The sequence below is a fragment of the Crotalus tigris genome, unplaced genomic scaffold, assembly GCF_016545835.1.
Source record: "Crotalus tigris isolate CLP2741 ecotype Arizona unplaced genomic scaffold, ASM1654583v1 scf7180000020218.1340706, whole genome shotgun sequence".
Lineage (NCBI taxonomy): Eukaryota > Metazoa > Chordata > Lepidosauria > Squamata > Viperidae > Crotalus > Crotalus tigris.
In genome coordinates, this window is record NW_024097911.1 from 556,636 (window position 1) to 584,520 (window position 27,885).

General features: G+C 42.7%; 1 protein-coding gene across 14 annotated transcripts in view; it reads left to right on the plus strand.

Annotated features, from left to right (window-relative positions):
* The window catches only part of HUWE1 (HECT, UBA and WWE domain containing E3 ubiquitin protein ligase 1), a 118,771-nt gene extending 92,075 nt beyond the window's left edge, over positions 1-26,696 (plus strand). For 9 of the 14 annotated variants that reach the window (XM_039366001.1, XM_039366000.1, XM_039366002.1 and 6 more), the window contains 32 exons: positions 456-554; positions 854-987; positions 1,293-1,464; positions 1,762-1,990; positions 2,197-2,375; positions 3,329-3,418; positions 3,505-3,656; positions 4,684-4,729; positions 5,518-5,796; positions 6,400-6,658; positions 6,748-6,881; positions 6,984-7,204; positions 8,129-8,417; positions 8,517-8,619; positions 9,299-9,845; positions 12,034-12,640; positions 16,506-16,627; positions 16,734-16,890; positions 18,383-18,515; positions 18,604-18,806; positions 18,982-19,109; positions 21,253-21,349; positions 21,804-21,959; positions 22,047-22,292; positions 22,534-22,651; positions 23,284-23,424; positions 23,660-23,947; positions 24,045-24,150; positions 24,257-24,374; positions 24,603-24,784; positions 25,119-25,309; positions 26,180-26,696. In XM_039366001.1, coding sequence (XP_039221935.1) covers positions 456-554; positions 854-987; positions 1,293-1,464; positions 1,762-1,990; positions 2,197-2,375; positions 3,329-3,418; positions 3,505-3,656; positions 4,684-4,729; positions 5,518-5,796; positions 6,400-6,658; positions 6,748-6,881; positions 6,984-7,204; positions 8,129-8,417; positions 8,517-8,619; positions 9,299-9,845; positions 12,034-12,640; positions 16,506-16,627; positions 16,734-16,890; positions 18,383-18,515; positions 18,604-18,806; positions 18,982-19,109; positions 21,253-21,349; positions 21,804-21,959; positions 22,047-22,292; positions 22,534-22,651; positions 23,284-23,424; positions 23,660-23,947; positions 24,045-24,150; positions 24,257-24,374; positions 24,603-24,784; positions 25,119-25,309; positions 26,180-26,282 — 6,029 coding nt within the window. In that variant the 3' untranslated portion in view covers positions 26,283-26,696. The remainder of the gene's footprint in view (positions 1-455; positions 555-853; positions 988-1,292; positions 1,465-1,761; positions 1,991-2,196; positions 2,376-3,328; positions 3,419-3,504; positions 3,657-4,683; positions 4,730-5,517; positions 5,797-6,399; positions 6,659-6,747; positions 6,882-6,983; positions 7,205-8,128; positions 8,418-8,516; positions 8,620-9,298; positions 9,846-12,033; positions 12,641-16,505; positions 16,628-16,733; positions 16,891-18,382; positions 18,516-18,603; positions 18,807-18,981; positions 19,110-21,252; positions 21,350-21,803; positions 21,960-22,046; positions 22,293-22,533; positions 22,652-23,283; positions 23,425-23,659; positions 23,948-24,044; positions 24,151-24,256; positions 24,375-24,602; positions 24,785-25,118; positions 25,310-26,179) is intronic. The other 5 variants (XM_039366003.1, XM_039366008.1, XM_039366007.1 and 2 more) reach the window with 4 other exon arrangements.
* Positions 26,697-27,885: the final 1,189 nt, after the last annotated feature.

Consider the following 27,885-nt stretch of genomic DNA (forward strand, 5'->3'; position numbering starts at 1 on the left):
AGGGTCATCAGTTAGGATCTCAGGGTTTAAAGTGTCTTACTTTATTTTCCTCATGTGTAATCTAAAGGAATCATTTAAAGTCCACATTGTATTATAGAGAATTCTATCTTCTATGAGTGGCCATTTCTCCAGATAGAGGAAAATTTGCTGCTCATGCCATTTCTTGGCTGCCATTCTTCCATGCAAAGCATAGAAAAGCTGTTCTGTAGTTGGCAGATGCTAGTGCTATTGTTCTCTCTTTAGAAACATTTCATTTATTTCTCAGGGTGCTAGGCAAAGGCAAATGCATTCATGACATTGTCATCAGTGTATTTGTTTTTAGTTACTGCATCACATCAGAATCATAATGGGTATTTATAGATAAAACGGACAGCTCTGGCATTCCTCAACAGAAAAAAAAAAGCTGTTGACTCATGATTCTGCTAAATCCTGTGCTCTACCTTTGTGTCCTTCAGTGGGACGAAGTGGAGAGGATGAGTCTCAGGAGGATGTGTTGATGGATGAGGCACCTTCCAATCTGAGCCAGGCTTCCACACTACAGGCCAACAGGGAAGGTGAGGCATTGCCTAAACATGTATCTCTAGTCATAAAAATGCCGATAGACATCCTTCCGGTGGGGTTGGTGCAATACTGGAGAAAAGAAACTGAACACTACTATATTTCCAAGATGCTCATAGGCCGAAATTCTTTTTTTAGAAAGCAGAAAGATAAATATTTCTGTAATCTTCCTTCATAAGGCTTTTCCAATTTGAAAAAAAAGTTTGGAGAATCTCATCAGAGAAATAACTGGAAATGTTTTCATTTAATTAGCACAAGCCACCTCTCTTTATCTGCACTTTCAATTCTGTTCTAGATTCTATGAATATCTTGGATCCTGAAGATGAGGAAGAGCACACCCAGGAAGAAGACAGCAGTGGTAGCAATGAGGATGAAGATGACAGTCAAGATGAGGAAGAGGAGGAGGAGGAAGAAGATGAAGACGATCAGGTAAAGGCACTGGAGAAGAGCGAGCACAAAAGCCTACTGTCAACTTACTTTGCCATCTTCACATTACTGACTTGTATGGAATAACAAGGATGGACAATTAAAAGTTGCGGGTTTTCAGTAGTCTCAAGAACTGTTAATAATGCCTGGAATCTGTAGTCTGCTTTGTGTGCAATTAAATTAAGACTTTTGCTGATTAGAATTTTCCTTGGTTCTAAATAGAGAGCATGATTATGGGGAAGTGCGAAGGGATGGATTTCAGAATCATGGATTCCAGTCGTTGATTTTGATGTTTGCTGCTCTTGTAGGATGATGAAGAGGGTGAGGAAGGTGAAGAAGAGGAAGATGACGACGACGGCTCAGAGATGGAATTAGATGAAGACTACCCTGATATGAATGCCTCCCCGCTGGTGCGTTTTGAACGCTTTGACCGTGAAGATGACCTCATCATAGAATTTGACAACATGTTCTCCAGCGCCAGTAAGAATTCTGAAACTCAGAAGCCATAGGATATTGATGATATTCTAGAACCTGTGAGAATTGGGAAGCACAATCTTGAAGCTGTTTTTCTTACTTTGGAATATAGTATTCTTTCTGTTGTTTTGCCAGGCTGATGAGATGAATTGGAAGTTACAAAAACAACAGAGTCATTTAGAAACCTATATGATGTTACCTTTGCTAAACCTGGGTCTGACCAATTTTGTAACTTAAGGAAATCTCCCTACTTAAATCTTCAGTCTCATCGTGGTCTGCTAACTCACCTATTTTTATTCCTAGCGGATATTCCTCCATCACCTGGCAATATTCCTGCCACTCACCCACTTATGGTGCGGCATGCAGACCATAGCTCTTTGACCCTGGGTAGCGGTTCCTCTACTACTCGATTGGCACAAGGCATTGGTCGCAGCCAGAGGACATTACGGCAGCTGACAGCGAATACGGGCCATACCATTCATGTGCATTATCCAGGCACCCGGCAGCCCAACCCACCTCTCATTCTGCAGAGGTGAGCTGAGGAGAAAAAGAGGAGGATAATGGAAGCCAGGCTGAATGTTACTAATACTGGAAATATATCAATTTCTCAGTTTTCAGTCATTTGCTTTAGAAAAGGGTGGCTTATTTGCAGTTTGTTCACTCATTGGATCATCCTTATCCTAAAAGGGTGCAACATCTGCTTCCTAACTCTTTCCAATTACTGCGTGTCATCCTTAGATTGCTGGGTCCTTCAGCAGCTGCAGACATCCTACAGCTGAGCAGTAGCCTTCCACTGCAGAGTCGAGGTCGAGCTCGCCTCCTGGTAGGCAATGATGATGTGCACATAATTGCTCGCTCGGATGATGAGTTGCTGGATGAGTTCTTTCATGACCAGAGCACAGCTACCAGCCAGGCAGGCAAGTCTTCAGAGAACTAATTGCTAAGGCTTTGGAACACTGAAATAATTTTTTTGTCTTAACCGAAGTTTTGAATAACATCAAGCTCTCTATAACCTAGAAATCCAGCATTTGCAAGCTGGAGGGGGTGGGGAATTATTATTATTTTAAAGAAGCATTCTGGTACATTGATATATCTCAAAGACTCCCTGTTCTTGAAAGCTAGCTTCTCTAGCTTTGATTGTACCGATGCTAGCCACAACCAAGTCACAGTGAAACAACATTGATGCTTAGGGAAAGCTTGCTCCAAAGAGTTTGTGACATTAGTTTGATTGCGTTAATTCCTCAGAAAATGCTTTTTAGAAAAATGCATTTAAAATTTAGGAAATACTGTATTTTCCGGCATATTATACGACTCGGTGTATAAGGCGACCCCCAACTTCGGAGCCGATTTGCATGCCTAGAAAGTCATCTTATATGCCGGAAACTATTTATTTATTTATTTTTATTTATTTATTTATGAGACTTATATACCGCTTTAAGTGCAAGCACTCTCTAAGCGGTGTACACCAGTAAGCAATTCCGGCATATAAGACGACCCCTGATTTCGGAGCCGATTTGCATGCCTAGAAAGTCGTCTTATACGCCGGAAACTACTGTAATTTCCGGCATATGAGACAACTCGGCATATAAGACGACCCCCGACTTCGGAGCCAATTTGCATGCTTTAGAAATTTGTCTTATACGCCGTAAAATATGGTAGCCCTAGGCATATTCACATATACGCAAACTTCATTTAAGTTAATGAGATTTACTTGGTCCACATTCATAGGTATGCATTATTCAAGTGATACCAAGCCTGCCTTCAATCTATATGAAGCCCTGCCCCTCCAAAATGTTATTTTTTGATACATCAATTACTGAAAAAGAGTGAGTTCTTTCAAAACCGTCATCCCTTTCATTCATTTCTTTAGGAACTTTGTCAAGCATCCCAACTGCCTTGACACGCTGGACCGAAGAATGCAAAGTACTCGATGCAGAAAGTATGCATGATTGTGTGTCAGGTGAGTCATGAGTAGTTCCTTCCTTCAGAGAGCATCATCCTCCCTTAAATTGACTGTGCTTGATTGGAAACCTTTCCTCCATTCAGTGGTCAAAGTTCCCATCATCAACCACCTGGAGGCCTTGAGGGATGAAGAGCTAGAGGAAAGAAGAGAGAAGAGACGCAAGCAATTGGCTGAGGAGGAGGCCAAAGTGTCAGATAAGGCCAAAGACTCAGAAGACAAGGAGCAGAATCCTCAGGTTGGCAGTCACACTTGACTATTTGTGACTTTTCTTTAAGGCCCCCAAAGAGCAGGCTTTACACTTTCAAGACGCCTTTTCTAGCTGGCATGGCTGCTAAAGTTGGCCAAAGAAGGATCAGCAACTGGAAATATGTTTGGTTGAGTTAGCACTTTATATTGCAGGATACAAACAACCTCTGTTTATAAAAGGAAGGGAGACTCGGCCCTAACCGTTTTTGTTGTTTCTAAGTGACTTTCTCCCAGAATCATCACATTTTTCTCCTAAACACAGCCCAATCCCTACAGCTCTTTCTGCTTCTTTATTTAATAAGGCTTATGTTCCAATTCAGCAACAAAATAAAGGAGACTGGTTTTATTAAATATGATTAATAATGAAATACTGTAATTATTACTTGCAGAAGTTCCTGACAGCAGAAAAACAAATGAAGAACTTAATTGAACAAAACAGGAAAAATGAAATACTCTAATAAAAAATAGAAATGACTTCAATTATCTTTCTATGAATGCAATTTTTCAAGAAAATATTTAGGTTGCTTACTAAGTATTAGCATCAGTTGATTTAGAACAGTATAGAGTGCCTTCCAGCATATGGCAGTTTGGGTGTTTTTTTTTTACTGTGAATAATAAAAATACTAAATATTTGATATTTGTAGAACCGTTTAAGAAAAATAATGGTTAATAAAAGGGGATAAAATAGCCTTATATTCTCTGCATTTCTTTTCATATGCTTTATATTTTTGGATTTTAGGACAGAGCTACAATTACAGCTCTGTCTTTTTATGTGTTTAATAACAATATGTAGAATATGTTTACTAGCTTTTATGTGGAATTGTCCTTAAATTTGCTTTATAGGACTAGGAAAAACACAGATGGAGACATTGGGTGGGAATTACACACAGTCTCCTTCCTGTCTAAAAAAAAAAGATGTAGATTAGCATCTTCCTATCTACATTGGTCTTCAGAGTCTGAGACAGATGGATTGAATCCTGCATCACTCTGATTTTGTATGTTTGTTGCCTCTGTAGGGACCAGTGCCACAGTCAAACAGTTCAGCTGAGCAGAATCTTCCAGGTAATTTACTTTCTTCTGGATGTTTGATTGGTGTCTTATTTTCCTCTCCCAGCTTAGCTCAAGCAGATGCTGTTCCAGGGCCCCCTGGGATGAGGTAGTAGATTGTATAGTTTTAGGGTCACACCCGGTCTTGGAGATAACTATACAATCTACTGTCTTTCCTATGAGGATCCCTAATTCCATCGTGCCACCATTGCCTACTTTGAAGAAGAAAAAGAAGAAGGAAGAAAAGTGCTACTGAAAGATTTACATCTAACTCCAGCAAGGAACTGGAAATCAAAGCTCCCGAGTCTGGATGCAACAGAGGAGATTTTTGTTGTTGTTGTTCCAATCCTGGGTTTGTCTGGGGTGTTTGCAGTAAGATATTGTATCTTACAAACTGCGTGCTTTGAGTAGAGAAATTCCAGTGAGGGTGTTCGATCTTCAGTCTATAAGAACCAGGACAGGGGTAAGGGGAGGATCTTCTATAGCGCAAACAGTAGAAATAATACTTTGCCTTAATACTAGGCCTTTGTGCTTCTCGCTCCTACCAGGGTGAGGTAGTAAGTTGTATTGTTGTGGGGTAGGGATTTGTGCCCCAAATCAGAGATAACTATACAACTTACTACTTTCCCTGCGTGGGGTACAGTATCCCAAATTGTATTATTTTTTCCCCGATGGGGTTTTTTGTGCGAACTCTCGGAGCTTTGTTTTACTAAACGGGGTGAAGCCAAGGCCCCATTTGAAATCCTCCTGCTGCTCAGCAGGTTGGGTTTTAAGCCAGCCTCCCTCCCTTTCTTGGCTCCCAGATGGTGCCACCCATCCCGACGGCTATCCCACAGTCTCAACTGCCGCCAAAGACACCTCAGCTGGCCCTAAGCAGACTCTGGTCACATTGGAGAGCCCCCAGCAGCAGCAGCAACAAGCAACAGGGGCAGGAGAGCTCCCTTCGGAGCTGGTGGGGCAGTCCACTGCTCAGGCTTCTGGGCAGCTGCTGATGCCAGTGGAGCAGGAGGACTCGGACCCCGGGAGGCTGAGCACAGACGCTGAGGCCACGCAGATGGAGCTTTCACCTGCCCCCACCATCAGTAAGTGGCCTTAGGCTTCACCCTGCAGCCAGCGTTGCCCCTTTCTGTCCCTTGTACATACCTGTGTAGTTGTGTTTCCTCCCTTTCTCCAAATGTTCAGCATATTTATTTCAAGGGTTTATGCTTACATTCGGGTGTGTTCGTACGAAATTGTAACATACAAGGTTAATGCCTGTGTAATAATCCCCATTGTGATATAATCTTAGTTATATCTTTTTTTAAGTGTTCTTTGTGTTAAAAACCCAGTCTTTTTAGGGAGGATTGATTTCAAATTTTGATTCTCAAATGAGGATATGTGGGGCCAATTTATTTGGATTAATCTTTTCTGCCTTGATAGCTTTTCCAGGCAAGTTCTGCAGTCTGCCACTCCAAAGTCTCCAAAGTTTTACAGCTAAAATGTGGCATTGTTTTGTTGAACGAAAAGAATAGCTTCTTTCAATTCAACCTTGTGCTAGCAATCTCGATTAACAACAGGTTTTCAAGCTATATTCTGTCCTAATTTCTTGGAGAGGACTTCAAATCCCAGAGAGCTGTGATCTGTGAATCTCCGTGAAAGAATCTGAGTTCCCTGCCCATAAACTTTTGTCTTGCTTTTCCCATCAGCTTCGCTCTCTCCAGAGAGAGCTGAAGACTCGGATGCCTTGACTGCTGTCAGCAGCCAGTTGGAGGGCTCACCCATGGACACCAGCAGCCTGGCTTCATGCAATCTGGAAGAAGGCGTGGCAGAGACTGGTGGAGCTAGCACTGTGGAACAAGCAGGCACAGATACTGTGGTGGCAGCAGCAGATGCAACCCAACAAGGGCCAAATGCCCATACTGCTAGGGAGGGCCAGCCTGATCCCAACCAGCAGGTGGATGATGGGTAAGGGCCAGAAATCAAATATAGGAAGGTGACCTGTTTCATTTGTGTTCGCTCTGCACTAATCATTGCCACTCTTCCCTGCTATGCAGCTCCCCGCCTGCATCCTCCTCCGAGAGCTCTTCCACCAGAGATTCAGCTGTAGCCATTTCTGGTGCTGATTCTCAAGGCATCTTGGAAGAGCCGCTGCCTTCGACCAGCAGTGAAGAGGAAGATCCTTTGGCGGGTAAATGTTACAGGAGCAAAAAAATATAACAACAGGTGGGTTTATAATAGTTAACTTTTCTCTGTAGCGCCAACAATTGTACCTAATGTCCCTTTTCAACAGGAATAAATCTTCCTGAAGGTGTTGACCCATCGTTTTTGGCTGCCCTGCCTGATGACATTCGACGTGAAGTGCTGCAGAACCAGTTGGGTATCCGGCCTCCTGCCCGTTCGGCCCCCACCACCACAGCTACAACTCCAACCCCTCCTGTGGTGGGCAATCCTGGTGTGACAGAAGTCAGTCCTGAGTTTTTGGCTGCTTTGCCCCCAGCTATCCAAGAAGAGGTATTACTATGTACTTCTTAAGGGTAACACAGAATTGAAGCAATTAATTCATAGAAGTCAGAAGCTGAAGCTGTCCATCGTATTGCATTGCATAAAATAGGATCGTGTTTATCTAAATCACTCTTTAGTCAGAAATATAGAAAACTGATGGCAGAAAAAGACCTAGTGGTCCATTGAGTCTGCGCTTTGAGGTTTTTTTTGTATCTTTTTTAATTAATTATTATTTTTACTTTATTTTTTGAATGTTTGTTGCATGGTGGACTATCCTGAGCATGTTTAAACTCGGTTACTGATGACTGACCTTGCTGGATGTTGGTTCCATGCTTCCACGACTCGTTCTCTGAACTTATTTGCCTAATTCTCTTCTGTCAAGTCTCCAAAGGAAAGGAATTCCATGGTTATCCAAGTTTGTGGAGTCTGTTTATGAAATAGACATCCACAATTGGTCTTGCTCTTTCTAATGTTTTTAATCAAGATACTAATGCAGTGATATCAGAATCAAGCTAAAGTACTCCTGAGAAACTTATACAGATATTCCAATTGTTAGTTATTTCATTAATATTTCTTTTATAAGGTCTTTGTTAGTTAGCTTTTCAAACATTGTAGGAGGATAGCCATGTTAGTCTATCATGGCAGAAAAACAGGATAGTACCTTTTCTGACAACTAACTTTTATTTTAAAAGCATAAGTTTTTGTGACCTGCAAGTCACTGGATCAGCTGGTGCACTGGCCTTTCATTTATTCATCCTGGATAATTGGCATTTTAAACTTAGCCATTTTAGAGGACATATGGTTGAAGAAGTGCTTTGCTTGTAGAAACTATCTCTGTATTTGGTTAGCATATAAGGAAAGTATTGGTTTCTATATTTTGATCCTGACTGACCATGCCCAAACTTTTGAAATCTTTTTTTTTTTCTATTCCAGGTGTTGGCACAGCAACGGGCAGAACAGCAACGGCGTGAGCTTGCACAAAGCACGAGCTCAGACACACCCATGGATCCAGTGACTTTCATTCAAACACTGCCATCAGATCTGCGGCGCAGTGTGCTGGAAGACATGGAGGATAGTGTATTGGCAGTCATGCCTCCTGATATTGCCGCTGAGGCACAGGCTCTGAGGCGAGAACAAGAAGCACGCCAGCGCCAACTAATGCATGAGCGTCTCTTTGGCCACTCTAGCACTTCTGCCTTGTCTGCTATTTTGCGTAGCCCTGGTAAGGCAAGCTTTTCCTGTTTTGTCACCATATGTTCTTTGGTTTATTCGGTCTCGGCTCTTGATTTAATTACTTTGCTCCCCTTTTCACTCTACCCAGCCTTCACAAGCCGATTGAGTGGAAACAGAGGTGTCCAGTATACACGCTTAGCTGTACAAAGAGGAGGCACCTTCCAGATGGGTGGTAGCAGCAGCCACAGCAGGTACTAGATTTTTCTGGAGGAGGGATACCCTCTATGATAAACTGGATTTGGTTTGAATCGCAAAACTAAAATTGTAATAGTTGCTCCCAACTAGTTACGCTACTAACATGGAGGTGGGCTTAATTTGAAATCTAAAAATTGGAGTGGCCATGATCTTGCCTCCAGAAATAAGAAAATACCTGTACTTGGCCATTCCAAATAGTCCTGCCTTTTGGTCTGCTTCACTGGGTAAGCTGAAAGACAGACTGGATTGCTTTGACAATAAAGAGCAGAGCTATAGTTTTTAAGAACCAGCAGCCTTGAGGATAAGCATTTGATTCAATATTTGATTCAAACTTTAATGGATTCAGACTCGTTCTGGGTAACGGACAGAATGAGCATTGACAGGAAAAGAGAACTTTCCAACTCATTGAAGTCATGACTGTCTATACCAGGGGTAGGCAACCTTGGCTCTTTTATGATTTGTAGACTTCAACTCCCAGAATTCCTGAGCCAGCCATGCTCCCAGAATTCTGGAAGTTGAAGTCCACGAGTCATAAAAGAGCCAAGGTTGCCTACCCCTGGTCTATACTAAATGAATCTTTGCCAGAAAGGGTTTCTTTTGGATGCCTTAAATAATTATCTTATATTTTTGGAGTATGGCATTAACTTCTCTGATATTTGTGTTGTTGCTTCTTAGACCATCTGGCAGCAATGTAGACAGTCTGCTGCGCTTGCGTGGACGCCTTCTCCTGGACCATGAGGCCTTGTCCTGTCTGTTGGTCCTGCTTTTTGTAGACGAGCCAAAGCTAAACACAAGCCGGCTTCATCGGGTGCTGCGGAATCTTTGTTATCATGCACAGACGCGAAACTGGGTGATTCGGAGCCTACTTTCCATCCTGCAGCGCAGCAGTGAGAGTGAACTGTGTGTGGAGACACCCAAGGGGACAGTTGCACCAGATGACAAAGGCAAAAGGGCAGCCAAAGGCTGTGGTCCGGACAGCCGGCCACTTGACCTACTGCATAAAATGGAATCCAAAAGCTCAGGGCAACTTTCTTGGCTCTCAGTTTCCATGGATGCAGCTCTTGGTTGTAGAACCAACATCTTCCAGATCCAACGAGCAGGAGGCCGCAAGCACACAGAAAAGCACGCTGCTGCTGGTTCAACGGTTCATATACACCCACAGGCTGCTCCGGTGGTCTGCCGCCATGTACTTGATACTCTCATCCAACTTGCCAAGGTGAAGGCAAGAGATGTTTAGTTTACTACTTTTGATACTACGAGGGAAAGTGTTTTGTTTTGTTTTGTTTTTTCATTTTATTTTGAGGAACGCTTAAAGGAAATAGGCCTGATTGTCTTAGAGAAAAGATTGAAATATTGCACAGTTAAGAAAACAAAATTAATTCCATGTATAAATCAAGATGACAAGGCTGATTAACACAAGGAAATAGATGTAGCAAAAATGCACCAAATTCCTAAATAGAAAACAATGAGCTGTACAATTATGCATACATATGTAATAGCACATCTTATTTACAAGATTTAAATTCATCTTGTCCATTGATGTGCTAAAAACCACAAAGAGAACTAATTTTAATGGGGAGGAGTGAAATTGTAGTTTGTATTTCAGTATTTCCAAGCTGCTTTTTAAATTCTTAGGCTTGAAGAATGAAACACGAGTAAATTTACTTCTCCCTTGTGCTTGTTTGTGAAGACCTTGACCCAGTGATTGTCAGTAAGAATTGTCCTGGTTATGGGTTGATTTGGCCAGAATTCCGTTCCAGTAGGCTGCAGTGCAATAATTCTGTTCCCCAAAGTCCATGTGCCACACTAGCAATACAAAAATACTGTGGTCTTTTCTGATCCTGCTTCTTTTATCCCAAAGAGTTGTGTGAATTTAAAGATAAAATATGTGGAATGTGCAGCTTTTTTCCTTCAGTGGTAGAAGTTACCCTGGATGGTTTATTCACCTACCTGCTGCGGTTTCAGGATATTGATGCTTAAGTCTTTTCAGTGAGAAGGTTTACCCCTGTTCCAGGTCTGTCCACTACAGAATATTGTGGTTCCACAGAGCACTATTTCGATGGATCTTCCTTATATTACCAATTCTGCATTTATTTACAATGAATGAAGGTCTGTTGTATATTTGCTTTATGTCTTTCCAAGAAGAACTCCAATTAATCGGTATTCTTCCAGGTTACTTACAGGGTAAGAAATACTACTGGTACTCTAGGCAAGGAGCAAGAATGCTTATTGTAGTTAGTAGGCTGATTTTGTTCTGTATTTGGAACGGCAGCTGCTCATTGGTAGTGCTGTCCATTCCTTTTTATTACCTGCCATGGACAATAAGCTGTAAACGCACATTGTATACATTTTAGAGGTATATTCTGTGTTCTGTGCTGCTAGTTAAATACACAGATACTTCCGCTACAAACTCAGGATATTTATTACTCATAAATTTTCAATTGGGATAACACAAAAGTATGTGACAAAAGTATGTGAGAGATGCAAACCTTTCTACTTTAAGTGTGTTTTTTTTTTTTTTTTTAAAAAAAAGTAAGCACATCATAGGTTCAGAGAGGATCCTAAGAGTAGATATTGTCTGGTCCACGAATTAGCTAGGTAAACCAAAGCCCCATAGGGACAGAGTTTCAAGAAAGAAGTCAGAACATAGTTTGACACCAAGAGCCAGATGTGCAGCTGTCCCCTGACACCACTTTGACTAATTTGCTAAGTCAGGTTTCTTTCTTTCAACTAGTTGGCTTGACTTCCTTTGGTCTACCCCAGTGTTTCCCAAACTTGACAATTTTAAGGCATGTGGACTTCAACTCCCAGAATTCCACAGCCAGCAACGCTGGCTGTGGAATTCTGGGAGTTGAAGTCCACATGCCTTAAAATTGTCAAGTTTGGGAAACACTGGTCTACCCTTCAGCATATAAAACCTGCTGTTGGTTCAGGACCTTGCCTAACTCAGGTTCTGGGTCAGCCAGGCCATCCTGTATTTGCATCTCCTCAAATGCCTCTTCCCCCCCCCCCCCCAAGGCGTTCTCTTCTGTTAATTCCTGCCAACACAGGTTAAGGATCTGTCTGGTCAGGCTCTTCATGTTCTGAATCTGAAGAATCAAATTGATCTTCAACATTGGGGCAGTTAATTGTTTGTTTATTTTATTTATAAAATGTATAGGCCACCCATCTTACCTCAAGGTAACTCTTCCCCCCCCCCCCAGAACCTAGAGAATCTAGCCTTCGAAGATGGCGTATGTATGTGGGGCTTGGGGGAGGTTAGTTAAACTGAGAGAATCCTGTTGTTACATCGTGAAACCAGATAGGAACAACTAATAATCTTTTAAAATTGAATGCGGACTGCCAGCATGAATTCGGAGATCCTAGAAAGAGGTTTAATTCCCCTCCTTTTCTTTCCCTTACCTTTACAGGTGTTTCCCAGTCACTTCACACAGCAGCGGACCAAAGAGACCAACTGTGAAAATGAGCGGGAGCGTGGTAATAAGCAGTCGAGCAGTCCTTGCCCAGGTCAGGTGGGCACAAGTGGCATTTCCACAGACTTCTGGGACTTGTTGGTCAAACTGGATAACATGAATGTAAGCCGCAAGGGCAAGAACTCCATCAAATCTGTGCCTGTGAGCTCTGGCTCGGACGGGGAGAGCTCCCCCTACAGCCTGGAAGCCTCTCCACTGGGCCAGCTGATGAACATGCTGTCGCACCCAGTGATCAGACGGAGCTCTCTGCTGACGGAAAAGCTGCTGCGCCTGCTGTCTCTCATCTCCATTGCTCTTCCTGAGAACAAGAACGCGGCTGAGGGGGCAACCAGTTACATTGCTCCTAATGCATCCAGCACCCCAGTCCCTGCCCCTACCCCCGCTCCCACTCCTGCCCCTACTCCTGCCCCTCTCCCAGTCCCTGTCCCTGTCCCTGCTTCTGCCTTGGCAGCGGCAGCTGTAGCTGCAACCGCTGCTTCAATCGCCACTTCTGGGGCTGCTGCCACAGTAACCACCACGTCAACCGTTCCAACTGCTGTGTCCAGTAAGTCCTCTCATTTGGGGAGGGGAGGGGGGGAGAAAGGGAAACTTAATCTAGTTTTGCAGGAATTATAAGAGATACTTAGGCCTCACTCCCAGCTACTAGGAATCTTCACTACTGACTATGACATTGAGAATACAGCAGAGCAATATGTGCTCCAAAATGAAAAGCAGAATATAAATCAAATAGAATAAATGAAGGATGCTAACTCAGAGTAAAACAAAAATGAAAATATTTGACTTTTTAAGCATAGGAAGGAATGAAAAAGAGCCACCCTAAAATAGAGTTTTTGTCTGGTAGAGAAAAAGAAAGATTCAGTGCCCAGGAGAGAGGCCCCACCCTGGGAAACACACACACACACACACACACACACACACACACACACACGCTTGCCTGGCTCCCAGCATTTACATCCTAAGTATTAATTATGTTTATATCCTAAATATACATATTTATTTATTTATTTATGAGACTTATATACCGCTTTAAGTGCAAGCACTCTCTAAGCGGTGTACACCAGTAAGCAAGGTATATATATATATATTTACATTGCCCCCGAACACGGAACCACTGATTGGTTCAAAATTGGAAAAGGAGTCCGGCAAGGCTGTATACTGTCGCCCTGCCTATTTAACTTATATGCAGAGCACATCATGAGAAAGGCAGGGCTAGATGAATCAAAAGTTGGAATTAAGATTGCTGGGAGAAATATCAACAACCTAAGATATGCAGATGATACCACTCTAATGGCAGAAAGTGAAGAGGAACTAAAGAGCCTCTTGATGCGGGTGAAGAAGGAGAGTGCAAAAGTTGGCTTGAAACTCAACATTAAGAAAACCAAAATCATGGCTTTTGGCCCTCTCAATTCCTGGCAAATAGATGGGGAAGAAATGGAGGTAGTGACAGATTTTATTTTTCTGGGCTCCAAGATCACCTCAGATGGGGACTGCAGCCAAGAAATTAAAAGACGCTTGCTCCTGGGGAGGAAAGCTATGGCAAATCTAGACAGCATACTAAAAAGCAGAGACATCACCCTGCCAACAAAAGTGCGTATAGTCCAGGCCATGGTTTTCCCAGTTGCAATGTATGGCTGTGAAAGTTGGACCATAAGAAAGGCTGAGCGCAAAAGAATTGAGGCCTTTGAACTATGGTGCTGGAGAAGACTCCTGCGAGTCCCTTGGACTGCAAGGCGTTCAAACCGGTCAGTCCTAGAAGAGATCAACCCGACTGCTCTTTAGAAGGCCAGATCCTGAAGTTGAAACTCAAGTACTTTGGCCACCTAATGAGAAGGAAGGATTCACTGGAGAAGAGCCTAATGCTGGGAAAGATTGAGGGCAATAGAAGAAGGGGACGACAGAGAATGAGATGGCTGGATGGAGTCACTGAAGCAGTAGGTGTGAATTTAAATGGACTCCAGAAGATGGTAGAGGACAGGAAGACCTGGAGGAACGTTGTCCATGGGGTCGCGATGGGTCGGACACGACTTCGCAATTAACAACAACAACATTGCCCCCAACAATCTGGGTCCTCATTTTACCTACCTCGGAAGGATGGAAGGCTGAGTCAACCTTGAGCCGGTGAGGTTTGAACCGCTGACCTGCTGAACACAGTCAGCTAAAGTGGCCTGCAGTACTGCACTCTAACTGCTGCGCCACCTCAGCTCATTAAAAAAGAGTAATTGTGAGTCACATACACACCTTTGCTCAGCATAGTAACACTTTTTACATTTGACCTGCTTAAAGAACAAAATAACTGCAGCACTTAAATTGAACTAGCAGGTCCACCATTCCTCTGCAGCAAAATGCAACAATATACCCAAGAGCATGAACAGTGTACAACCCTTCCTCCACCACCCCCCATCCCCCGGAAAAAAAAAGCTTAGGCGAACCAGCACCAAATCTCTTTTTATTGCACTCTGAAGTCTCCACAGACAAGGGCACAAAAACTGCAACATTCTGTGTAATGATAAATATCAAAAACATGGCAAACAAGCCAACAAAGTTGCTCTCTTTTTTTCAAATGCAAAATCAGATACCAATGAAACCAAAGAGAAATACAGAAAGACCTGCCCCTTGGGAAAAGTAAGGAGTTTTGGTCCTTGTTGTTTCTGGGATGTTATTGAGGGTATTATGTTTCCAAAAAAGGATTATATTCAGACTACATAACTGGAATCACTCCTAATCTTAAGCAAGATTCAAGGTTTCTTGCATCTTTTGAGAGAGAAGAGCCTTTACAATCTGCAGGCTATTTTTGCCTGATGAAGACCATGGTCAGGGTGGACTGGAGTTTCTTAAGAAGTTTGACGAATCAGCATAAAGTGAAGATAACCATTATTTTTGCAAGACTATTGATACAAAGTTGGAGTGTGAAAAATGCTGTATATTGTAATGTAGCCCCATTGTAGGCACCCATCTTGAAAATAATATCAGTTAGCAATGAAATGGTCCTGAGCTTCTCATGCCTAATTTAGAGTGCAGGCAATATTTTAGCTATATCTTGCCTGAATTGCTGAGGGCCATCCAATCTTTACCCCTTCATTTGGAGATAAGCATAAAGTTGCCTCAGTTATAACCAAAGGGTTCTGGATGCATCTACTTCTGAAACATGTTCTCTAAATTGCTGAACTTTCTATTTCATTGGATTTAGGGGGTTGGTGTTTCAGTTAATCCATTATCTCTCCTTCAATAGCAGTGTGGCTCTTCTGTCTTATCCTTCTTTAACAGAGGTGGCATGTCAGCTGTTATCTTGATTAAGATGAGGCTGAAGATCTTTTATATTAAAACTTGGTCACAAGATTGCTATTTTCTGGATGGTAGGAGAGATTATTTTAGCTGTTGCCTCACATCCCATACTCTTTTTGTTTATTCAGTCATTCTCTGGTTTCTGAAGCTTGGGGACATAGCTATTTGGTTTCAAATATATCAGTATAGACCAGTGGTTCTCAACCTTTTTAATGCCACGACCCCCCCCCCAACCGGTCGTAAGTCAAGGACTACTCAACCGGTCGTAAGTCGAGGACTACTCAACTAGTGCAGCACCATTTGCAGAATGGGACTTTTGGCGGGCTCAGCAGGGCAGAGACAGCCTGGACAATTCCTATTGGCTTTTGAAAGACAATAGAATTAGACTCTATTCAAGAGAGTCTATTCTATTGGCTTTCAAAAGCCAATAGAATAAAAGGGAGTAGCACAGCTAAGGAAAAGGGGGAAAAATGGCGGACTGTGTTGTTTGGCGACCCCCGTGAAATGGTTGTTTGACCCCAAATGGGGTCCCAACCCACAGGTTGAGAACCACTGGTATAGACAACAATGAAAGTTAACGATATTTTAAGAGAAGAGGAAGCTGAAGTTTTTCAAGCTGAAAGCTGTAGTAGAAATACTCTGTTATATCTATATTGCGCTCTCACAGAATTACTATGAATATGATTATGTCCTACTTTTTCCCTAAAAGCTGGAGAAGTTGAACGTGGGGGGGGGGCGACCTCTCACATGAGCCGTATAATAATTATTGTATGAGGCAGGGTGGACTAAGAGTTAATGACTTGTTCAAAGTCACTGTGCATAGTTGAATAGAGACCTGAACTGGGGCCTTTCCACTCTCCATCTGCTGCCCTGATTGTTGTACTTCAATCTATTAACAAACAGGGCTTGACTGGGAGAAATATGGACGGTGGAAGGGATCTCTTATTTTATTGGTTGCTGCAATGTGTTGGGGGCTTCTAAAATAGAAATGTCAGGAGAAAAAAAATTCAGTAGAGGCTTTCACATAAAGTATAGAAGATTTAAATTCATCAGTTGTCAGCTCATTCAAATACAAATAAGTTTAAATCCAAGATGACATGGATTTTGCATGTGGTCTCTCTTTGCAGCTATTGCAAAACCAAGCAAATCTCCAGCTAAAGTGGGCGAAGGAGGAGGTGGTGGAGGTGGCACCGATAGCAAAATGGCAGCTTCAGGCCTAACGGAGAACCAACTTCAGCTGTCCGTAGAGGTGAGTGAAAACAGAGTGATAGGAGTGGCCACATAACATATCAAGAGGTGGGAGTAAAGGCTGAAACGTCTAGCTCTATAGCAAAACTCTTCTTTTCCTTTGCCAGGTGTTGACATCCCACTCTTGCTCAGAAGAAGGCCTGGAAGATGCTGCCAATGTTCTCTTGCAGCTGTCGCGAGGGGACCCAACCACACGTGACACTGTGCTGAAGCTCCTGCTTAACGGGGCCCGGCAACTGGGTTACACACTTTGCAAACAAATAGGTAAATACCCCTGTTGGACACGCTGTAGATTAAATGCCCAAGTCTTGTCTTTTCCTTTGAGCCTTGCAGTCCAGAGATGAAGCCAGAAAAGGGGCTTCTTTAAAGAAGCAGTGTTGTGCTCCTGATGTGTAAGTTTAAAGTCACATTTGAGAATACGCTGTAGCCAATATTTAGAGTGCTCTCTCCTTGCAGCCAAGATTGTTTCAAAAGCATTTTCTTTTTGCTGTAAATTGACATAATCCTTTTAGAATTTCCTCGGTACAGGGAACTGCACTCTGCAGGTAGCCCCTGCCTTATTTAGTGACCACCTGATTTTACAGCTGTTGGTAAAAATAGCTTTGTGAATAGTCCTCACATTTACAACCATTGCAGCGTCTCCACCTCAAATCACATGAAATTTTAGTTAACAATCACAGCATCTCGGGATGAAGTTGCGGGTCCTAATTATGGCCAGTAAGCGAGAACTACCTGTATGGGCTACTATTAGGAAGCTATCTCTCTGGACCTGTGGCTTCTTTAAAAAGGGACCATTGCTTCAATAGAAGTGTGATTGCTTGTGGTTTAATGGATTCAGATTTGTTTCTGGAGACCAAATAGATCAGTTCCATCTTTGGTGATGCCAAACCATACTAAAACGATAGACATCTTAGTGGAGCTGTTCCTTGGGAGTCTTTGGGGATTCCCATTGCATCAAAATCCAGTAGCAAAGTTGATCATAAGTACCTTGTCTTAGAGCAGTGGTTCTCAACCTGTGGGTCGGGACCCCATTTGGGGTCGAATGACCATTTCAAACAATGCAGTCCGCCATTTTTTCCCCCTTTTCCTTAGCTGTGCTACTCCCTTTTATTCTATTGGCTTTTGAAAGCCAATAGAATAGACTCTCTTGAATAGAGTCTAATTCTATTGCCTTTCAAAAGCCAATAGGAATTGGCCAGGCTATCTCTGCCCTACTGAGCCCGCCAAAAGTCCCATTCTGCAAACGGTGCTGCACCAGTTGAGTAGTCCTCGACTTACGGCCGGTTGAGTAGTCCTCGACTTACGACCGGTTGGGGTCGCGGCATTAAAATGGTTGAGAACCACTGTCTTAGAGGATGTTACCTTTAGGAACCAAAAATGGTTTACATCCAGGATCACAGATAGCCTTCTGGCCACTCCCTCTGATGTGATTTTTACCTTATGCTCGGTTATTTTTGACACGTGAAAGGAACATTTTAACAGCTGCACCCCAGTTGTGGAGTTGTCTGTCACGGGAAGATTGATGAATCCTTTTCATTGTTAACTTTCTGTTCCCCGATGCAAGCGTTGTCTGTTCAGGCAAGGGTATTGTCTTGGTTTTTAATGTTGGTATAATTGTCTGCTGATCTTTTAATCTTGTTAAGGTAGCACTTGCAGATGCGGTTCACAGTCTTGCATACTTTTTTATAGTGGAGATAAAAGGCATATTCTCCTGTGGCAGCATGATCGGTTTCAGCCCCGAATTCTTTCTTTCCAGGTACATTGTTGGCAGAGCTGCGAGAATACAATTTAGAACAGCAGCGTCGGGCGCAGTGTGAGTCTCTGTCACCAGATGGGCTCCCAGAGGAGCAGCCTCAGACCACCAAATTGAAAGGCAAGATGCAGAGTCGGTGAGTCTCCTCTAAGCTGGTCCTTCTCTCCTTGTGTGGAGTGTACTTTGCTGACCTTTCCCCTCTCCAACCCTGTGCCCTCTCACAGGTTTGACATTGCTGAAAATGTGGTGATTGTGGCCTCGCAGAAACGCCCCCTGGGTGGTCGGGAGCTCCAGCTACCCTCAATGTCTATGCTGACCTCTAAAACCTCCACACAGAAGTTCTTCTTAAGGGTGCTGCAGGTCATCATTCAATTGCGGGATGACACACGCCGTGCCAACAAAAAGGCAAAACAGACAGGCAGGCTAGGTATGTTGGGCAGGGGATCAATCCAGGCAGACCCTGAGGTTGCATCAGGCATCTGCAGTTCAAGAGTCCCCAGTCCAAAAGCTGAAATTGGGTTGAATCCCAATAGACGGAGCTAGTTCTTCATTGTTTTTTTTCTCTCTCCCCCCCCTTTTTTTTTTTTGGTGTGTGTGTGTAGGTACTTCCGGTCTGGGCTCAGTTAGCAGCATCCAGGCCGCTGTTCGGCAGCTGGAGGCTGAGGCTGACGCCATTATACAAATGGTACGTGAGGGTCAGAGGGCCCGGAGGCAGCAGCAAGCAACAACGGTTAGCATGGTGCCTGTGGCGCTTGTAGGCCACTCATTTTGTTTATTTGAAACGGCTTTTTTTCGTTCTCTTTTCTCATCGTTTCTCCTTTATGGCTATCTGCTCTTGTCATCAGAGCCTCTTTGCGCAGTAGAAAACTTCATCACATAAACACAGAGAGAAGGCTTGCAGCAGCAGGCCAAAAATTTAGGAGCATTGGCTTTTTTAGCTGACTGACTCTCTGACTGACTGTCTTTTTAGAGTTGACTGAGAGTTCTTGCTTCAAAACTATTTCCAGAATGTTTTAACAAATTGTGTCCTTAGGGTTTTTCATACATGCACTTACTCTTGTTTTATACTCTTAACTGTCTCAACATGCATTTCATGTTCTTTTTCCTAAATGGGGACGTCTCTAGCCTTTCGGTGGCTTTAGACATATTTTTGCTAACTGTAACTTACTTATCTTTTGAGTGTTGAGAGATCTGTAGTGCAATGGAGAAAGGCGACAATATAATATATGCTAGTCCCCTCTTTCTCAAGTCACTCCACTATGATAGAGCTTGTTCTTTCTTGCTGTGAATAAATTAATCATACTCTGTTATTTCTACAGCAGATTGAAACTTGAGAATGTAATCATATCAGTTATTTTGTTTTGTCTGCTCATAGTGGGGAAGGTTAGACTATTTGCCAAAACAATACAAGGGTGGCAAATAGCTTTGGCAGGATCAGAAGAAAAGAATGATTTCGAAATTCCAGCAATTTTCTTAACACCATTTGGTCTAAGAGTATTGGCTGAAAATTAGAAATATAGCACTTATGGATGAGATCAGTTTGGCAGATTTTCCATTTTTGCTTTTTGATTGTTGAATTTATTAAATCTCTAAAAAAAATAAAGGTAGGCATTGGGGTTACCTTTTAGCAAATGTGCAAAAAGCAATAGCCAGTAATCTCTATTGTGGTCTTATCTGACAGATCACAAAATAAAATTCTTCAGAAGGATTCAAGTTTACTTACACGTTCCAGGATTTAACAGAATACCCAAAACTACTAGAATTGTTAGTTGAATATATGATCTATAACCAGAGTTGTGGCTTACCATTCTCTGCTCTTCAGCCTTACTCTCTTTTCCAAACTCCAAAGCACTCAGACTGAAGTGCTTCGCTGGGAATGAGCAGACATCTGTGGTAGTGCTAACTCAATTTAGATCCAGCAACTATTTTGTACATCCACAACGTTGGTTGTGGAGTAAAGCTGAGTTTTTACTTGCAGCAATTATACAGCCTAGCTTAGAACATCACAGTCACTGAGTTACAAAGTCAAACTCAGAAGGGCTGTGCATAAACTACTTATTGCTGTCTTTTGCTGCCTTTCAGAGATACAAAACTGCATTTACTTCTGAGTTTTAGCAGCTAGAAATAATTAATTACGTAACAGACGTAAGACACGACCTACATTGGTTGAATACATCTTTTGCTTATGTATATAATAATAGCTGATGATACTAAATATGTGAAATCCTTGGTCCACTCTCTCCATATAGTTCATTGATAATTGCTTGCATCTTTGAAACTCTAATTCTCTAGCTTCACAAGAGGTTTTCCAGCATACTAAATTATAAATGCTATTGTAGAAAGAGATGCTATGATTGGCATAAGATTATTGTTTATGTCTATTATTAGATAAAGAGTCAGCAATATATTGAAGCCAAGCTGCTGCTTTTAGTACAACGTGTAACTTCGATTTATATGTTCTCTCCTGCAGGAAAGGCCCTGATGACAGTATCCCACTTTTTTCCACTGCTGTTCTTTGCTTTTATAGAATTTCTCATTCATCTGCATGCAAAACCTTTGCTCCAAACTATAAGTGATCAGCCTTCATGCATCTCATGCTTCTTGCTTTCTTTCTATCCTCTACTTTCGTAGCAAGGCCTTTTCGTTAATTTTCTTCCTGCAAATTTTAGCTTGTGTGCAGTAGCATGATTTAACCTCTTTTGGTCTTTGTGATGGGTGGGAAACTTGGTAATGCTACCATGTACGGTTCAGTGTGATTCCATTTTCTACCCTGTCTTGGGAAAGTGATTGGGCTGATCTCCCAGCACTTACTTCCCCAGTACTTCTAGAAGACTGCAGCATTTACTGGTGTGTTATCTTTTTTTCCCTTTCAGTCGGAGACAAACCAGGCAGAGGGTTCTGTCAGGAGAGATGAATCTCCAATGGATGTGGATCAGCCATCACCCACCACACAAGACACCCAGTCAGTTGGTTAGTATCATCAGCTTGGGAGATTAATCAGTGGTTGGCATTAATGTGGAAAAGCAGTTATGTCTTAGAATGCCAGCAATGGACAATCTGTGCCCGATCCTTATTTGCACTGCACTGAATTCTGTTGAAATCGGCAGCCCACTGCTGAAAAATTAAGAAATGATTGCGTTCTGATGTCGGCAGAAAACACTTCCCAGTTTCCATACTGTTTTACTGCAATGGCCTGTTTTTCCTTAGCCACAGAAAATATAATTATTTTTTCTCCATCAGGGCTAGGCAAGAAGCAATAACTTAATTGCTGTTCATCCCGGACATAGACCTTTGTTTGGTGTTCTAATATTTTTGGATAGACACATTACATTGCATGTCACAATTCTAGAGTATCTGAGGTAGGATGGGGAAATTGGTTTTAAAGGCACGATCTCTCTGAACTCAAACTTCCTTGTTTCCACAGTGTTGGAAGGGTCGCAGCAGGGTGAGAAAGAGAAAGAAGAGCGCCCTCCAGATCTTCCTTTGCTCAGTGAGCAGCTTAGCCTGGATGAATTGTGGGACATGTTGGGAGAGTGTCTGAAAGAGCTGGAAGAATCCCATGATCAACACGCTGTGCTTGGTAAGGTTCCGGGCTGCTTGTACGTGTCCAACTAGTTTAGCCCTCACTTCCTGTTGGGACTTATTTTTTCTTCTTCTTTCTCTACAGTGCTACAGCCTGCAGTGGAGGCCTTCTTTTTGGTGCATGCGACAGAGCGAGAAAGCAAGCCGCCCGTACGCGACACTCGGGAAAGTCAGCTGGCTCATATCAAGGATGAACCCCCGCCACTTTCACCTGCCCCACTGACACCAGCTACACCCTCTTCCCTTGACCCCTTTTTCTCCCGCGAGCCTTCATCCATGCATATCTCCTCCAGCCTTCCCCCGGATACTCAGAAGTTCCTCCGTTTTGCAGGTAAGCTCAAGCCAGGGCATACCAGATTAAGTCAAGAGAACTGAAAGGAACTCTTTTTATGAGAACACCAGAAATACTACCATAAAAGAATTCATAAGGGATGGGTTGTAAATGATAAATCATGACTGGAACCATATGGTTAATTGGGCTCAACTTCAGGGCAGAAGACATTCTGGTAGCTGAAAAATCAGTCACTGGTTTGGATGACAATGGATTTATCATCACCTCTCTCAATTTGCAGAGACACATCGCACTGTGCTGAACCAGATTCTGCGCCAGTCCACTACCCACCTGGCTGACGGTCCCTTTGCTGTCCTTGTCGATTACATACGTGTGCTGGACTTTGATGTCAAACGGAAGTAAGTTTCAGAGTGGGATAATACTTGGGTTTCCTCCTTTAAAAATAACATAGCATTAGGGAGCGGAAGTATGGCTCCATCCTTGAGCACTAGGGCAGATTATCCCACATTGGAATATATTAATTTTCCTATAGCATTTGAATCTTCTTGATGTTTTGAATGATCCTAGTCATTGGGATGAGTGCAAAACAAGTACCGTAAATGCCGGCGTATAAGACGACTTCCGCGAGCGCTGAAATCGGCGCCAAAGACGGGGGTCGTCTTATACGCCGGGTCATCTTATACGCCGGAAATACTGGTAGTTTCCGGCGTATAAGACGACGTTCTAGGAATGCGGCCCGGCTATAAAGACGGGGGTCGTCTTATACGCCGGGTCGCCTAATACGGCGGCATATACGGTAATAGTAATTTTAGACTTGGATTTTGTTGTGGGACAAATGTACAGCTATTCTTCTGCTTCCCCAGATGTAAAAAGCAAAAATGTTTTAATCCTCTTGCAGATGAGCTGCAGAATTTTTAGTTTTCTGTGCCTAAGAAAACTATGCTTAGGTTAGTTTCAGATTTCTGTGGTCATAGCCGTGAAGATCATCCCAGTGGCACAGTAGTGCTGCATGCTCAATCTTTCTTTGCAGATATTTCCGGCAAGAATTGGAAAGGTTGGATGAGGGGCTGAGAAAAGAAGACATGGCTGTGCATGTGCGTCGAGATCATGTCTTTGAAGATTCTTACCGGGAATTGCATCGCAAATCACCTGAAGAAATGAAAAACAGGCTGTAAGCAATATATTCTTGTCCAGTTGCTGAAATTTTGCTATCACCTGTGGTGGAATTGGTGTCATGGCCTACTCATTATTATTAATTGTTATTCTTTGGGGTTTTTGAATGGTGATATCCAGAAAAAAAGTCAAATAAAATGTGTGTGTAGTTTAAGTTTTTGAGTTCAGCAGCTTTAACATCTCGCTGCCTTTGAAGTTGCTATTATGTATGGACGCTATCTTCCTTTTGCTAGGTACATAGTATTTGAAGGAGAAGAGGGTCAGGATGCTGGAGGCTTGCTACGTGAGTGGTACATGATAATCTCACGGGAGATGTTTAACCCCATGTATGCGCTTTTCCGTACATCGCCCGGTGATCGGGTTACCTACACCATCAATCCTTCTTCCCACTGTAACCCCAACCACCTGAGTTACTTCAAGTTTGTCGGGCGCATTGTGGCAAAGGCAGTATACGACAATCGGTTACTAGAATGTTACTTCACCCGTTCCTTCTACAAGCATATCCTGGGCAAATCAGTCAGGTAAATAGTGCATTTGCTTTAAGACTTTTAATGAATGGATTCATCTCCTGAGCTTTCCTATCTGGAAGTTGTTTCTAATCCAGCCAGTTGCCTGCAGGTACACAGATATGGAGAGCGAGGATTACCATTTCTACCAGGGACTGGTGTATCTCTTGGAGAATGATGTCTCTACACTAGGCTACGATCTCACCTTCAGCACTGAGGTAACCCCAGGTTAAAGTGGTAGCCTTGTCCTATTCTCTGGTTCAAACTTTTTAGCACTCTTTTGATGCCCTTTCCTTTCCCCCCCCCCTTCACCCCGCCAAATAGGTTCAAGAATTTGGTGTGTGCGAGGTACGTGACCTCAAGCCCAATGGTGCCAACATTCTTGTGACTGAAGAAAACAAGAAGGAATATGTGCACTTGGTGTGCCAGATGAGAATGACAGGTGCGTTCGGGACAGAATGGGTCCAGCCCGGGTATAGTTAGTCAGTTCTTGGGCTTTTTGAAACTTCTGTGCCCAACTAACTGTATGACAGACGGTAAAGTTTATTATAGAAAATTCCACACAGAGCAAATGTGGACAGTAATCCATTTATAGATTGTATTCTAAGGAGAATTATGGATTAATGAAGGAATAATTTTCCCAACGAAGCATCCTGTTTTCTTCTGGCAGGGGCAATCCGCAAGCAGCTGGCTGCCTTTTTGGAGGGCTTCTACGAGATTATCCCCAAGCGCCTCATCTCCATCTTCACTGAACAGGAGCTGGAGCTTCTAATTTCGGGGCTACCTACCATTGATATTGATGACCTGAAATCCAATACAGAGTATCACAAGTATCAGGCAAACTCCATCCAGGTAAGGCTTTCAGTTCCAGGCAGGTGCCTGTTTTATCTTTCATCTGGAGAGGCAATGTAAAGATCTAATGGGGTGATGTTGAAATATTCCAGAACTCATCATATTATTTTTACAAAAGCCTCATTGAAATGGGTCCCTTTCTGAATTTAAATTGTCTGTCTGTCTATCTATCTATCTATCTATCTATCTATCTATCTATCTATCTATCTATCTATCTATCTATCTATCTATCGATATCCTTCGTTTTTTTCTGGAGGATCTAAATTTTTCATCATTCTTGAACAGAAACAAAACTCCTGACATTGCACTCCACTCCTTCCTTTGTTCCACATAGATCCAGTGGTTCTGGCGAGCACTGCGTTCCTTTGATCAGGCTGACAGAGCGAAGTTCCTGCAGTTTGTCACTGGCACATCCAAGGTTCCCTTGCAGGGTTTTGCTGCCCTAGAAGGCATGAATGGTATCCAGAAATTCCAGATCCACAGAGATGACCGCTCAACGGACAGGCTGCCTTCTGCTCACACATGGTAAGGGGCAAATGGGAGAGTTGGATAAAATCCATTATAGAGATGCGTTTACTTCTCAGAAGAATTAACCCCCCCCCCTTTTTTTTTTTTAGTGCTTCCTTCTGCAATAACTCTTTAATCTAAAAGGAATAGCAGTGTTGCAGAATCCGAGTCTCAACTTCTGCAAGATCTGGAATTTTTTGGCTACCCTTTGGCATATTTATACTTATCCCATGACACAGCTACTTAAGCAGTTATTTTCCAGCAATACCAGGAAATTTTTAATTATTTTGTGGGGGATTTTTATACCACTTCAGTTAATCTCCCCCTTAAGTCTGCTGTAAGGGTGAAGGAGTAAAAAAACCCAAAGAATTGGTGATATATGTCTATAATTTGAATTGGTGGTGATTACTTTTCAAAGAGGGGAGTGCAGATCCCTGGCGGGAGTTATTGTCGAAAATATTGCAAGCAAACAGTCTAGCTCAGTGATGGCGAACCTTTTAGAGATCGAGTGCCCAAACTGCAACCCAAAACCCACTTATGTATTGTCGGGTGCCAGGTGGGTGTGGCCCATTGGGTGGGCGTGACTGGTGGTAACAGCAGACTGGACGGGACTAAAAAGTTCAATCAATCAATTCCAACTTTGTGAGATCTTTTTTTTTTCCCTACGAGAAGTTGAAATTGATTGATTAAACCTTTTTTTTTTTTGGCACACGGCGGCGGAGGCCTAAAGCAAAAAGTTTTTCTACAATCCAGCTGAAGGCCTAGGGCGACAGCGCGCATGCCCACAGACAGGGCTCTGCATACGCATGCCACAGGTTCGCCACCACGGGTCTAGCTGATTGCCTGCTCCTTGCCTTCCCTCATTTAATTACTGTTTTCTTCCACCAGTTTCAACCAGCTGGACCTCCCTGCCTACGAAAGCTATGAGAAACTGCGTCACATGCTGCTACTGGCCATCCAGGAATGCTCGGAAGGCTTTGGCCTGGCATAAGGGTGGCTCCAGCTGCCATATTTTTCTACTGTCAAGACTTGGGGAGCAATGGGAGGGAGTGGAACCAAGCGATGCTCCTCTTCCTTTTCCAACCACCTGTGTGTGTGTGTGCGCGTGTCCTGCTGCCCCCCTTACTGGAGAGAGCCACAGAACCCCAGCCGTCATTGGAGGCGGAGCAGGGTGGGGTGCAACCTGGAGAGAAAAAGACAAATTATATATACAAATATATATATATTTTTTGGTTTAGTTTGCATTTCTTAATTTGTGCTTGGAATGTGTTGATTAGGCGGCGGGAGGGAGCATTTGGATTCTTTTGTTGGTCTCTTTCCTTGGCACCCATTTGCTGCTGGAAGGGAACCTAAGGTTTAAAAAAATTCCAAAAAAGGAAAAAAAATAAAAGCCCACTCTTGATAAGATTGTTTGTGCCTGTATTCATTCAGGAGGAGGGATGAAAACTGAAAGAACGTTGGGCTTTGCTGGAACAAAAGTCTTTGGGATATAGTTACTGCAACAGTAGTGCAGTTTCTTGATTTTTATGTGAAGGTAAAGGTTATATAATAAAAAGTTGAAAGTCCTTAGTAGGGGGAAAAGCAGATTGCATACAATGAGGTTATTGAACTAGCAAGCCATACGGGTTTCTGAGTAATAAGGGATGTTTTAATTTCAATACACATAATGGAGAAAGAAATTGACTGAGAAAAATCCAGGCTGGCAGAGATTACCATCTAGTATATTGTGGCTAAAATTCTCTGCTCGCTCTCATACACAACTCATGCCATTTTTTTTCCCCCATTGATTGATCTACTGCCTCAGTGGAAATCACAGTAACTTCTCAAAATTTCATCTAGGCCACTGAACTTGAAGATCTTGTGATTTGGGGGGATTTTAAACCTTCCTGATGATTGCTGCACCATTTGCATTCTATGATTATTAGTTGAGAAGTAAAAGGAGCTGGTAAGCAAGAGGAGCAAATGTTAACATCTGGACCGTAGCCCCTGAAGTTAAGTTTTCATAATCCATGCCTGCTATTGGTTCATTGACAAGAAGAAAGATCCTCAGGATTTGAAATCTTGATCCTTGTGGTGAGAGGCCAGGAGAGTCACAGGCTGAAGATAACAATGTATACTCCGTGTCTGTCACTTCCTCCTAAGCAGGGGCATATAAATTGAGGTTGGTTTTTTCCCCTGGAAGGATAAATTAAAAATAGTGTTTTTCTGCACAGCATGAAAATTTCAATATGAGTTTGCACAGATTTGTAAGATAACATAATTGAGCTTAAAGAAATGTATATAATAATACTCATTAAATGCAGCATTTGATTTGTGCCTACTCTTTTTAGATGGAATTGCCAATATACGATTAATGTGTGTTTTGGTCACTGATTTATAACCATCTCCAAGCCTTGTGAAGGATTTTGAATTTTTCTAATTGTGCCTCTGCTTCCTTTAGACTAGAGACTATTAGCTTCTTAGTCCCTTTTCCCTCTCTTTCACTATTTCAATATCACTGACCTCTTAAACATAGATGGATTAACCCAAATGTATCTTGTAAGTGCAGTTGTTCTCTATGAATATAAGAAGTGCCTTGCCTAATCAGATCAGGG